This window comes from Danio rerio, chromosome 23 (assembly GCF_049306965.1).
Source record: "Danio rerio strain Tuebingen ecotype United States chromosome 23, GRCz12tu, whole genome shotgun sequence".
NCBI lineage: Eukaryota > Metazoa > Chordata > Actinopteri > Cypriniformes > Danionidae > Danio > Danio rerio.
Window position 1 is genome coordinate 21913300 of NC_133198.1, and position 14738 is coordinate 21928037.

The 14738-nt window shown below is 36.5% G+C and overlaps 1 protein-coding gene across 1 annotated transcript in view; it reads right to left on the reverse strand.

Annotated features, from left to right (window-relative positions):
- Window positions 1-14738, reverse strand: part of arfgef2 (ADP-ribosylation factor guanine nucleotide-exchange factor 2 (brefeldin A-inhibited)) — a 66888-nt gene that overhangs the window by 25056 nt on the left and 27094 nt on the right. Inside the window, exons 16-24 of the mRNA XM_002666467.7 lie at window positions 12303-12508; window positions 12130-12214; window positions 11720-11891; window positions 7896-8047; window positions 7541-7669; window positions 7297-7455; window positions 2675-2819; window positions 2464-2560; window positions 2344-2384 (exon numbers count right to left, since the gene is read on the reverse strand). Coding sequence (XP_002666513.2) covers window positions 2344-2384; window positions 2464-2560; window positions 2675-2819; window positions 7297-7455; window positions 7541-7669; window positions 7896-8047; window positions 11720-11891; window positions 12130-12214; window positions 12303-12508 — 1186 coding nt within the window. The remainder of the gene's footprint in view (window positions 1-2343; window positions 2385-2463; window positions 2561-2674; window positions 2820-7296; window positions 7456-7540; window positions 7670-7895; window positions 8048-11719; window positions 11892-12129; window positions 12215-12302; window positions 12509-14738) is intronic.

Sequence of the window (14738 nt, forward strand, 5' to 3'; positions counted from 1 at the left end):
AAATCAAACTGTTTGAGGAAAACAATTGCAACAAACCATTTGAGTTTTTGAGTATTGTGAGTACTCTGAACTTACTCCATTTCAGTTTAAGCAATGAGGTATTTAATTAACTCATTACCTTTAACACTGAGTTCAAAACTCTTTTCAAATTAGTAAAATTAATTTTCCGTCAATTTTGATTAACTACACTCATTTAATTTGATAAAGTTGACTGTTGGGTTTTCCAGTGTAGTATTAAAAATGTTGTATTTGTGTCTCCTTTATACACACATTTTCCTCAGATACAGAGAAATAGGAGACACAAATTTTACATTTCATGATGACTTTAATCTTTCGGAAAACATACTAGAGCTTTTAAAACAAATCAGCCAGAACAGCAACTATAATAAGTCTTGTACTTTTAATCAAATGGACAGAATGAATGAAAGCTAACCTCAACCTCTATAGTAAAGAGGATCACATGGTGACTAAAAGCATACAACTTGACTGCATTTTCCATTACTCATGGTGTTAAATATACGTTAGGAATGCAGTTGATCTTGTTCGTTTCTCAGTAAATACCACAAAAACCAAGAACCTACTTACTCATTTCAAAATAAGCAGAAGTAAAAAGTTTTAGCTTCCACATAATCAGCCTACACATATATGATTTCATGTGAATTGACAAGTAACATTAATAACAGAGCTAAACTCCTCTGAGTGACAGTAGCTCTGTTGTTTTCAAAACAAACAAGGTTACTCCAGATGTTTGCGCACATAAAATTTTCTAAATTGCCTCTCTAAAAACTGTTTACGAATTCTTAAGAAAGCTGACCTGATAATTTTCCAAGTTTGACTGCAATAAATTGAACTGAGCTATAAATCAAACCGCAAGCATTTACTCTCTCCTCTGCAGCACTGGTGAACAATAAAGTCCTCTTTGTGTTTTTTATTTATTTATTAGATTTTACATGAACATTAGTAATCGAATTATTTGCCTTAATCTGAATAAGACAATAATATGATTAAAGTGTTTACATAAGTTGCTTTTTAAATGTTTCTTTCATAATCCTGGTTTACATGTTATAGCACATATTTTGATGAACATTATTTTGTCATTTCCCAGGGATAGGTTGCGGCTTGAAGGGCATCCTCTGCGTAAAAACTTGCTGGATAAGTTGGCGGTTCATTCCGCTGTGGCGACCCTGGATTAATAAAGGGACTAAGCCGACAAGAAAATGAATGAATGAATGATCATTGCGTCACTGTGCTATCCACATTTTCCACCGATTCATGTAATTTTAGCCATTTCATTTTTAATTTGTTGACTTTAACTGCAGTTTGGCACTTTCACTTTCATTCAGGAACATTTCATTTATGCCACTTGTGACAAACAAGATATTGCATGCGAGTACGAACTGCTGGAGTCTGTGGTCCTTCACTAACTCGGTAGGTGCAGAGAATAGTGTCAGACAACTGTGTGTATATAGACTATCCTGTCTCAAAATGCAGCGAAAATCGTACATGACGGAAATAGATTAATTGTGGCATTTACATGTCTTTACTACACTACAATAATGTCAGCATACTCCATATCGGCATATTCCATATGTCTTAATTTAATTTCTGTTTATTTTGATTATGACCTTAATCATCTGTATTTCCACTTGAAGAAGCCACTGATCTCGACAGCAGCTATTTCAGCTGGCGTTCTCCAGCAATTTAAAAGCGCATGATTATTAGCAGACGAGGCAGCAAAAACGTGAAAAAAGCATTTGTTTCTCCTAAATATTATATTTGTAATGCAAGTTATGCAATTATATTGACTTTAGTAACTGTAATCAAATTACACACATGTAAAATGTCATTTGTTACATTACTGCGTTCCTCAAAAATGTAATTAGATTATAGTAACAAGTTACTGTGGAACGCGTTACACTTAACTCTGTTTGCACGATAACGCAAAAGCTTTAAAAATATTAATTTTCCTATCACTCTGGGGGTTTTTTCTCCCACCCATTTTTTCCCCACCATCATGTCCCTTCCGGGTCTTTGTACCATTGTTTTGTTTGTATTATGATGCTTATTTTTTATTGTTGTTGTGTTTCTTGGTAATTATTGAAAAATTTAAAACTTATAAAAACAAATGTGTAAATGTTTTTCAGTTTTGTGTAAACTATCCTTTTAATTGCGTTTAAAATTTTAACTTGTTGTTTTTTAACTGGACAGTTCTATTCACAACATCAGTGATTCACAGCACTTTTGATCAAATAAAATGTCAAAGTTCTCAATCATATAAAAGTTCCAAGTTTTTAAAATACATTATAATCTTAAATTAAAAATAAGCAAAACTAAAACCCTTACCGATTGCATTTCCGTCAAGCCTGGTGGATCCAGTGAAGATTCTGGAACAAAAAAACAGAGACAGAAGGTCAGACAGGAGAGTGTACGCAGTGTGTTTATTGTCCGGTGTTTTCAATGCACCTGTCCACAGCCACCACAACACTCTGAGAGCTGGTCTCCCCTACTGACTCCTGGATATGAGCCATCTGACGCTTGTCTGGACCTCCAACCAGAGTACCTGCAGGACAGCAATAATATAGTTTTGTGCCATGAAGAACACTTAAAACATTAAACAGACTGAGCACCTGGGCTCCAGCCGCGACCTATTTACTGCAGTCGAACAATGGCTGACCTAAGCCGAGGGGCATGAATTCCTCTCCGCCTGATGGGAAGCCCTTTATGCCGCCTCCCTGGTCCCGGACCACACCGGAGATACGCATCTTCACCCCTGTGCCAATCAACTGAGCCAGCTCCAGCTGACTGATACACCGTAGAATCTACACAGAGCAAAGAAGAGCAGGTAGATGAGTGCTGCTTCAGATGTGCTGGAGAAGAACACTGGTCAGTGGCTGCCAGTGGAGATTATTGGAAGCAAATACAAGTTTGGTTAAGTCTACTTCTAATTATGTGTATATTATATAGTTGAGGTCAGAATTATTAGCCCCCCTGTTAAATTAATTATTTTATATTTTTTCCCTGGACTCATCTAAAAAGATTTAAGACTTAATACATTTCTTAACATAATAGTTTTGATAACTTATTTCTAATTACTGATTTTTTTTATCTTTCCCAGGATGACAGTAAATTTTACTAGATATTTTTCAAGATAGCAGTTTTAAGCTTAAAGTGACATTTAAAGGCTTAACTAGGTTAATTAGGCAAGTTAGGGTAATCAGGTGAAGGATTCGAATTTCTGCTTTCCAATGCATCTCATCATGGACCAATGTTTATGCTTTTCATCATTCTGTTTCTGATAATTTTTTTATTAAATATAATTATTTGATAATTTGAATGAGTATTTAACTGTGAATTGATTTTAATTAATGAATAAGTTAACACTGCTTAATGCAAGAATGTTCAGTCTCCTTGCTCCTCTCTTTGCCTGTCTAACTTTGTTTTCAGGAGACACACAAAAACCAGGTCATAGGCCATGGAGATCTCTCTCTTTCTCCCTCTGTCCTTCTGAACGGCACTACTGATGCAGAGGAGAAGAAAAACACCTGTTCTAGTTGTCCTGATATTGTCTACAGTAATTTAGCTGTTCAATTGATCTGTTTTGATTGTAAATCTTATTAAAGTAATTCCCTTTGTAAGTTGATAGACACTGTGAAGTGAGGATATTGTCCTGAACCAGTTTGATAAAACAGCTGAACGTACAAGAAACATCTTTGAGTTTCCACCACAGATTGTCTCTTGCGTCTATTGTGTCCCTGGTTTAGCTTTTCACAGGTCGGAGATCAGCTCTTAACAACTTAGGGTCAATCTAACACACATTTAGGCCATCCATATCTGGACTGGAGCTAGATACAATACTTCATTGACACACGCATTTAGAATTGTCTATTTTTGCTGTATTCAATGAGAACTGTTTAACTGGATACCACCTTTTCTAGACTTGTGTAAAGAGTGTAATTGCTGCATTGTTGTACTGCAAGTCAGAGCAGCCTAGGAACTCATTGCGAGTGTTGAAGCTGGCTTCTGCTGATGAAACTGCGAACCATCTTCAGTAAACTTGATTTATTTATTTAATAGTCATTAGTCTTTAAATAATTTTTTCATAGAATTGGTGTTTTTACGTTAGATAAACTACATAGAAAAAGCATCAGCTGCAGCAGATTGATTTTATAGCACCAGGTTAAACTTTCTGAAACCTTTAAGGTAATCAAATACAGTAAAAATAAATACAGGCCACAACTGAACATAGAGTAATGATCTCTGAGTGGCGGTCTCCAAAATTAAATCAAGAATAGACTTGTGCTAAAGAAATTGTGTCCACCAGTCTCTTTAGACAAGGTTAATATTGAATTAAATAAATAAATGACTATAAAATTGATATGGTTGTTAAACTGTTGCACTTTTTTGTGTTGTCAATGCTTAGTTTATTTAGGTCTATTGTTGTGTGTGCAACGTTTGCATATTTATAACCACCTCTGAAAAATTTAAGGGAGTTGTGAATCACTGGCTTAGTTATTTTTAGGGTTCGCAGGCTGAAGAGTTTGGGTACCGCTGCTGTAGACAATCCAAAAACTATTGCTAAAGGGGGCTAATAATATTGACTTAAAATTGGTTTTAAAACATTAAAATCTGCTTCTATTCTAGCTGAAATAAAACAAAGACTTTCAACAGAAGAATTATTGGAAATACTTTGATAAATCCCTTTTTTTTTTTTACATAATTTGGGAAATATTTGATAAGAAACTTCACAGACGGGCTAATAGTTTTGACTTCAACTGTATGTGTTGCAAAATGCAGGTCTGGTGAACTCTGACCTGTAAATGTATATCAAGATTGATACATCAAAGCATGATCTAATTTACAATTTTTTAAATTCTATCAATTTTAATATGATTACTTAAATCATTATTTTAATAAGTACAGGTCAAAATAATAATTGTTGTTTTGTATTAACATGAATTTATCTGTTACACTAAATCACAACTAAACATTATTTAACACATTCTAACATTTGTTCATCATGAAAGTTATTGGAAACATTAAAGCAGACATTACTTGCATTTAAATTGCTTTGTGTGTGTATAACAAAGTTTTACAATTTAATGTGTTGCGAACAACAAAATGGGACTCTTACACATTTATTACATGTTTAACACAATTATAAATATATAATTGTCTTAAACATTTACACAAAAATATGCACACATACATTATGTTTCTATATAAATATATAAACTACAATAATCTATAAAGGATATTAAAACATAAGCTTAAAACTAAAAAGTGTATACTATATTTCAAAGGAGATATAAATAGAAAATAACCACATATGATGGTCATGATCCTTATATCATGAAGAGAGCCAAGTTTTTCACTGAACTAAAATATACTTGCCTGTCATCAATGCGGTCCATACTGTATAATTCTGTTACATGATTTAATAGTAAATACAGCACTCTAGTGTTTGGAAGCATACTACAAGGTTCGTACGTACACATTTTTACTACTAAGATTGCATGACTTTTCCAAGACTTTCAAGTAAATTTTCATGACCTAATGTTATTGTCTACATTTGCGTGGGAAAATACAATACATGTTGAAATTTATTACAGCATATCGTAAAACATGCAGCAATCTATTTAGTTTCAATTTATATTCATTCATTCATTTCTTTTGGGCTTAGTCCCTTTATTAATCCGGGGTCACCACAGCGGAATGAACCGCCAACTTATCCAGCATATGTTTTACAGGGGGAGAACCAGCAAACTCCACAACGAAATTCCAACTGACCCAAGCTGAGGCTCAAACCAGCAACCTTCTTGCTGTGAGGTGAATGTGCTACCCACTAGGCCACCGCAACGCCCAATTTATACTCATATCTACGTAAAATTTCATGTAGATAATACTTACACCGCACTACTAATGTGAGAGCATGTGATTGGCCAAGGACAGAAAAGAAGAAGTACAAAAGCGTGGACGCATACTCTACGTTATTTATTTATTTTTTTTGGTAAGAAGGAAAGTGCTCCACAATAATAACCGTCTAGTTTGTCGCAAGGGTTCCAGTTCTTTTTTGTTCAGTCAATGAAATTACCATCAACAAACATTCACAGCTGCTGCGCATATAGACGTTAACGTTACAGTTGTAAATGTAAATGTAAATGTAATGTGTATTTATATAGCGCATTTATTGTGTATGGCCGTACACCCAAAGCGCTTCACAATCATGAGGGGGGGTCTCTCCACACCACCACTAGTGTGCAGCATCCACTTGGATGATGCGACGGCTGCCACAGGACAACGGCGCCAGTGCGCTCACCACACACCAGCTATTGGTGGAGAGGAGAGACAGTGATAGAGCCAATTCGGTGGAAGGGGATGATTGGGAGGCAATGATCGTAAGGGCCGATAGAGGGACTTTGGCCAGGACACCGGGGTTACACCCCTGCTCTTTCACGAGAAGTGCCATGGGATTTTTAATGACCACAGAGAGTCAGGACCTCAGTTTAACGTCTCATCCGAAAGACGGCGCCCACTGACAGTTTAGTGTCCCCTTCACTTTTACTGGGGCATTAGGACTCACACAGACCACAGGTTGAGCGCCCCCTGCTGGCCTCACTAACACCACTTCCAACAGCAACCTAGTGTTCCCTAGTGGTCTCCCATCCAGGTACTGACCAGGCTCAGCTCTGCTTAGCTTCAGTGAGTAACCGGTCTTGGGCTGCAGGGTGACATGGCAGTTGTTTAGTCTACCAAAATGCTAGTAAAGACATGGATTGTTGCAAAACAAGACAGAGATTTCATTACAGCGATTACATGGCAGGGTACGTTATTTAAAGTTTCCTAGATTTTGTAGAAGTGTGGTGGAGTTTGTATCTGATTTTTATATAACACATTAACATATAATACACATAGCTAGGCCTGTATATAATCTTTATTGGTGCTGTCAAACGAATTATCGCGTTCAAAAAAGCTTGTCCACATGGATTTATTGAATAAATGGTTATTACATGCCGCCTCTTCTTATGTTTTTAAGCCACTTTCTTGAACTCCTCTTTCTGACCAAAATCTTTTGAAAGTCTATAAAAGATATATGTTAGTAATTTCTTATTTTTGCCAATTTAAACAATTATAAACAACATAAAAGAGAAATATTTTGATGTTCTGGTAGAGATTCCTATGTAGAAGAACCACTTCCTGCCCTCCATCTTAATTTTGCACATCATCAATAACGTCATGTGAAAACAACCTATTCAAATAAAACAGACACCCAGTCCTCTCCCATGCTCTGATGCCCACCTCATGCCAGGAGTTTCCCAGGTAGTTTCCGTCAGTGTGGGCGACCATGATAAGAGTCTTTATGGTGTCAATGTTCTTCTGCTTCATCTCTGTGATACTTGAGCTGGCAGTGAGCAGTGTAAACCGGGCCAAGGCCTGGATATAAGCATCTCTTTCCAACTGCAAACAGAAACAAACCACCCCTCAAATAAATAAGACCAGGACAAACTCACAAAGAACGAGATGACAATTGACAAACACCAACCTGCATATTAAAGATGCAGGCGATCCTGATAGCACAGCGAATCCCCTCCAGGCACAGAGATGCCACATCCTGATCGTCACAATCCTGAAGGCCGACGCTGAACGCAGCCAACAAGGGAGTCCAGGCCAGCTGTTTTACATAGATCAAGAAATGAACCCATGCAAAACACACTTTCACTTCAACTTCCTCTCGACCTTTCTAGACTGATGTGTGAAACCACTTCCTGGAGCAGTATCAGATTGGGTCTCTTCCATGACCTGCTTGTTATCCTTTTGGCCTGACAATGACCTCAGTGAGACTGGACGTGCTGTACTAAAATGAAACCCTGCTGAAAAGTGTAGAGGGAAGCGGTTACCTTGAACATGGGCCGGACGTGCTCTAGGTGAGTGGCACTGAAGAAGGGGGCCTGAGCGTGACTGACTGCCTCCATCAGAGCTTTAGCGGTTTTAGCCATCTGCTCCATCTCCATGTTATACAGCAGCCTTCTCTGCTTCTCATTGGCTACATCTAACAGGAAGACAAAAAGCTCACATCAACATTTGAGATCTTTTATCAACAAAGGCCTCAACCAAGGGCCTTAAAATGTCTATGTAGGGCCACATTCAAGTCAATTCAAGTTTATTTGTATAGCACTTTTCGCAATTATCATTTCAAAGCAGCGTAAACAAAAGGTGCATATTATTGTATTACAATTAAAATCAGAAATGTTATTAGTTTACATTACTTTATAAGTTGCCAATTGGCCCTTCGCTAAGCCACAACCAAAAACCGCCACCCACTAAATATGGCTTAGCAACCGTAACTATGTAGCTAATTATTGGCCACCAATGTTGCTAAAAACAAAGATTTTAAACGTTTTAGCAGTTATCAGCTTCAACATGTTTTTTGGTAAACTTCTTTTATAACTGGATCTGTAATATTATTGTTTTATTTATCGTTTTCTTGGTTTACAATTTTCAAATCTGTTTTGGCTGAGCATCATGAGTTTAATTTGCAATGACTTAAAAAATGGCTATCATCTGTGATAGAGTAGACCTCACAAGATTTGAAGAAACTAGCCATTGACTTCTATAGTATTGGATTGTGCAAATCTAACACCCGGTATCCTTAAAGTTTGGACAGAATAGTGGAATTTTTTCCCTTTTCAAAATCTAAAACCCAGAGTAGAAATGCCAGCGTGGATCGAGCTCTGTAAAAGGCGCTGAAGGAGCGGAGTTCAGTTGATTTTGTTTTCAATATTCACATTCAGTGATAGACCGACGGCAATAACTCACACACTTACCCTTAACAGATTTAAACTGTGTTTCCTACAAAAATACATGGCAGGTTCTGTTTCCCAGCTGTCTTTTTCTTTTTTTTTTTCGCTCGATATTATGAGCACTGCTCCGTTTAAGCTCTCGCCATAGTAGTCATACTAATTGCGAATATGTCATAATGACATAAATTATTGATCCGGATAATACGAATCTGCGAATCTGTTGCTAAATTTACTGAACTTCTTATTTCCATCTGTTTCAAGCTACGAATATTTGAAATGACATATCAACAGAACAAAACCGAGCTGTGTTTACAAACTGAGCACTTGCGATCAATATACTAGTATATATACTAATATTTGCTGGTAGGGAAAATCTGTTCACTTCTGCTATTTATACTTAGAAACTGAATAAAGAGCACACAAACACACTGACAGTTATAGCTACTGTACATTGTCAATGATGCTAATATTCAGCACAAATCCATCAATTTCTTCTTTCTGACTGCTCAGACTTATTATTAATGAATTTTGAATTAGCAGCATTGTTCATGCGTGTTTCATCTACAGTTAGTAACGCTATATTTTATTGCACAACAATTATTCTATCAGGCTTTTTGGATAAAAAAGAGAAAATCACAGTTTAATAGGTTATGATTAGATTATTTGTAAATTTCACCTCTCCTGCTGTCCATGAACTAAGCTGTTGTATGGTCAGCGTATGAGGCGGCTAGGCTACGCTAACTTCAATTTTGATTAAATAATTTTCTAATCGGTCGCCTATTATGTTGTAAATATACCGCTGTGATGCATACTGCATTCCTTTTTTGTCTGTCTCTCTCGGATATCTCACTTGTTCGCCAAAAATGACTAATTATTTCCTTGGAAATGTCTGACACTGGCGCATAAACATTGTAATAGACATTGCAGGCACTAAAGCTTGACAGGTGTAGCAACAGTAACCAAGGAGGGCGGGGCTTAGCAAAGGGTCACTTATGTTAATTAACTAGTATCTAATAGCTTTTAACAGTTCATGTTATTATAAGCATAACAAACCTGCAGTTATACACTGTAAAAAGCAATTACTTAAACGCATTGCCTTAAAAGAGACCAGCTTAATTTTACTTTAAAATGTAAAGTATTTCTGTTGCAACTATTGAGAAACTATTGAGTTTATCTAACTTATTTTTTATAATTACGCACAGTTCATTTACTTAATCATTTTTAGGCAGTGCTTACTTAATTTTTTTTTTAAGTCAACCATAGCTTTTACAGAGTAAAGTATAAAGGTGACGTCATTGTCATCCAGGAATACTGTATACAGAATTAACTCTGTTGACAAGGAATTTGTCAAATTTTGGGTGACTGAACTTAATGTAGCACTGTATATGAAATGACAATATGACTTAATGTACTTCTCAAAGTGTAAAAGAAAATAAATTGAATAAATATTTTTAATAATTTTTTTTTTTAAACTACAATAAAGATTCCACAATTTTCCAAAAAAATTCATAATTTTGATCATTTAAATTAATTAAAATGCTTATACAGACAGCATCAGAATAAATTATTTAAACGCCCACAAAATTATATAATAAATTAGTGATGGACAAAAGTCAAGATTAATCGCATACAAAATAAAAGCTAGTTTTTTTGACATAATAAATGTGTGTGTACTGTGCATATTTATTATATACATATTAATACACACATGAATGCATATACTCGAGAAACACATTTATTTTAATTTAGACATAAAATATATATGCTTCGTATTATATCAAAATTTAAATATCTGTAACAACTTTGTTGCGTTTAGTTTTATGTATGGGTGTGTGTCCATAAACCATAATTAACAAATACATAACACACACGTACACTAATTGGCCACTTTTTTAGGTACACCTTACTAGTACCAAGTTGGACCCCTTTTTGCCTTAAGAACTGCCTTAATTCTTTGCGGCATAGATTCAACAAGGTACTGGAAATATTCCTCAGACATTTTGGTCCACACTGACATGATAGAATCACGCAGATGCTGCAGATTTGTCGACTGCACATCCATACAAAGCAGGATGGATCCATGCTTTCATTTTGTTGATGCCAAATTCTGAGCCTACCATCCAAATGTCACAGCAGAAATCGAGACTCATCAGACCAGGCAACATTTTTCAATCTTCTATTGGTAAATTTTAGTGAGCCTGTGTGAATTGTAGCCTCAGTTTCCTGTTCTTAGCTGACATGAGTGGCACCCTCTGTGATCGTCTACTACTGTAGCCCATCCGCCTCAAGGTTGGACGTGTTGTGCGTTCAGAGAGGCTCTTTTGCATAGCTCGGTTGTGACTAGTGGTTATTTGAGTTATTTTTGCCTTTCTATCCGCTCAAAACAGTCAGGCCATTCTCCTCTGACCTCTGGCATCAACAAGGCATTTGCGCCCACAGAACTGCCACTTACTGAATATTTTCTATTTTCGAACCATTTTCTGTAAACTCTAGAGATGGTTGTGCGTGAAAATCCCAGTCGATCAACAGTTTCTGAATTACTCAGACCAGCCCGTCTGGCACAAACAAGCATGCCATGTTCAAAGTCACTTAAATCGTCTTTCTTCTCCATGCTGATGCTCTGTTTGAACTGCAGCAGATCGTCTTGACCATGTCTACATGCCTAAAAGCATTGAGCTGCTGCCGTGTGGTTGGCTGATTAGAAATTTGCGATAATGAGCAGTTGAACAGGTGTACCTAATACAGTGGCTGATGAGTGTAAAAACAACTTTTTATTTTGGATATGGTTAATCTTTACGCAGCACTAAAATAAACAACACAAAAAATTGCAATAAAAAAACATAGGCGATCATAAGGCCATAAATATGACCAATGACTTCAATAAAGATTTATTAAAGCTACACCACATTACAGGCTCTTACTCTGCTTGCTGGATTTGGGAGTGATGGAGTACTCCTTGCTCTCCTTCATGGCGATCTTCTTCCCTGCTATTTCATCGTAGATGGAGGACAGATACTCCTCAGGCAGGTCTTTACTGTCATTAATGCCACGGTTCATTTTTATGTACTGCTCCTTCGTCATTTTGTTCTTCACCTAAAAAGGAACACAAATTTCAATATTTTTGCAAATAAAAGCAGGCATGCATTTTAGCACATTGTTGCTAGGGCATTGAAATGCAGGCATTCTGGATACCAGGGCACTACTAGCATGCTAAAAGAGTGTTGCTGGATACAAGAGCATTGCTAAACATCTGCATGGGAGTAATGGCTATTCCTTAGCTGTTAATTGCTGTGTTGTCACAGGAAATGGAGTAAAACAATAATCATCTTACCTGTGGACTGTGCAGGTCAGTGGTTAACATGATGATGGAGTAGGCCAGAACGTAAGCAGTGTCGGCGCTGGCAAACAGAGTCTGCCTACAGAGCAACAGACAGGTCAGTATTCACACTCAAAGGCCACTGAGCCTCAGAAATAATCAACTCTAGCTCAGACTACAGAACTCACCCCTGATTGCACTCCAGGTAGCGGGCGGCAAACTTCTCCATCAGCCGATCGATTTTCTGGGCTTCACCTGGAAGCCTGAAGCCCTCCAAAAAGGCACGAAGTGCGGACACAAAGTCTTTGCCACAGAAGTCCAGTCGGTCCACGTAGCAGTACATAACCTCCTTATTAAACTTCACATTTTCACCCAGGAACTCGCCAACCTGAGTCTGATCACATGACACAGCAGAGCATGAGAGCAATTTAGAGATGTCTGACAACAGGAAGATGAACTTAATAAAATAATTTTATTATTATTTTATACAGTTTTCTGAGGTAATGCAAGCACAATTTTTACACAAATATTGCAATTAATAAGTATTAGGTTATAGTACTAGAAGATTCTCACTATTAGGAATACACTATTAAGGTTACTGCACACAGAATCTGAAATTTCAGTCCAGATTTTTTGCATTTAAAAAAATAAAAGCAATCTCACATTGTGTGAATCCTATTTACACACTGCCTACGAAACTTTCGTCCATCACAAAAAAATCTGACCGGGGTTTTTTTGCATCCGAAAAAGCTTTTGAGAGGTTTTTTGACAGTTCAGAGCCACCATACAAGCGAAAAGCTAAATACAGAATGCCATCGCTTTAGCTACAAATGACTTTGACAAACAGTGTAAAAAATAAAGACATAATGAGGCAGACATTTGAAAACTTGTGAATGGCACACCTCTACCCTGTTGCTGTTTGGTGTGCGTTTCCCTACATTTGACGTACTTCTCATAGACATTACATTAGAAAGCATGGTCCGCTTTCGTTCCATTGCTTTGACACATCAACACGGCTGCCATCTATTATAATGTCTATAGGTACTGCCAGTCTGTGATCTGGATTCGTTTACGTACGTAAAGATGTGAAGTATCACAAGCATAGCATCAAAATTACACTGATTTCCTAGAATAGACTTTGCATTTCAGGATAGTCCAGCGTAGCTCTTTGATAATGAGCTGAACTCCCCTTCCTCTGTGCAGTATTGGATGAACACAATATGCAGCCTATTCTTCTTTCTTTTTCTAATTTGAAGAAGAGAAAGGAGAACAATGCGTCACTGCTTGAACTGACTGCGGAATGTTTTGCGTTTTTTTGTAATGGTTTAATTATTACGCACTGTACTCAGTGTGCAAGCTTTGTTTACATGACAAATTTTACGCACATGAATACCAAAAAAAACACGCAAACAAAAATTTTGGACTTCAGTGTGCAAAGACCTTAAGAATAGACCAGGCAGTTAACAGACATTAAAGTAAATATATAATTGAATGATTCGCTGACATTTTTGCATATTTAAACATGTTCAATGCTTTGAGTCTATGATTAGGTCCCACATTTCTAAGGAACAGTTTGTGTATGGGAATTCCACAAGCTGTTGTTTTTGCAGATTTGCTTCAATATAACCTGTTTAAAGACTAACAAGTACGTTTTGAGATCTGAAACTTATAGGATGCTGTTTTAGTACAATCCGCTAACAGGTCAAAAGCTCAAGGGAAAGTAGATTTCTCAGTTAATGAATTCTTTAAGCAAATCTCTGTTTTGTTCTTCACTTTGAGTTTAAAATACCCAAGTAACCATATCATGTTAGCAAACATCCAGGTGTTGCCGAATGAAACATTTAACCCCTTTACATTCCTGTAACTAAGCACTGAATCTACATTCAGATGGAAACAATTGTTTTTATTCTATTGTGGATTCTGAAAGTTTTGCATCCATATCATTTCAAGAAATGTCCAGAAGTAAAAGGCAAAACTACGTTAAAATGGTGTAATATCAGATCCCCTAATTTTTTGTGATTCCACGATTGCTGAATTCAACGCAAAATCAACAAAAAGGCGCAAATTTTTGCGATTCAGCAAATTTCTTAACCACAAAATAATCGCCAAAAAATGTAATAATCTCAACATCAAATACCAAACCATATAATCAAATTATATTTATTTCAATTTGCAATAAATTGTTTTACATGATTTATAGACATTGCATCCGCAGTGCATGTGATGTATTTGAGTGTCTCTTGAAAAATGACATCTCGCCTGCGCCCTCACAATTATTGCATTACATGGAATGGGGGGGCGGGGGAGTTTTTTTAGCTTGTGCAGTAAGCAGACGCAGATGAAGTGCGAGTGATTTACATGTGAAGTCATTTCAAAGATGAGATATAGACATCTTGTGGCGTGAATTAGGCAAGGCAAGGCAAGGCAAGGCAAGTTTATTTATATAGCACATTTCATACACAATGGCAATTCAAAGTGCTTTACATAAACAAGAATAAAAGAAACAAGTAAAATAAAAATAAAAATAAAAACAAATAATAAAACTGATTAAAAAACATAAAAACAGGTAAAATGTGATATAAAAGACTGAAGAAGAAGAGAAAAACATGATAGTGCAATCTGTC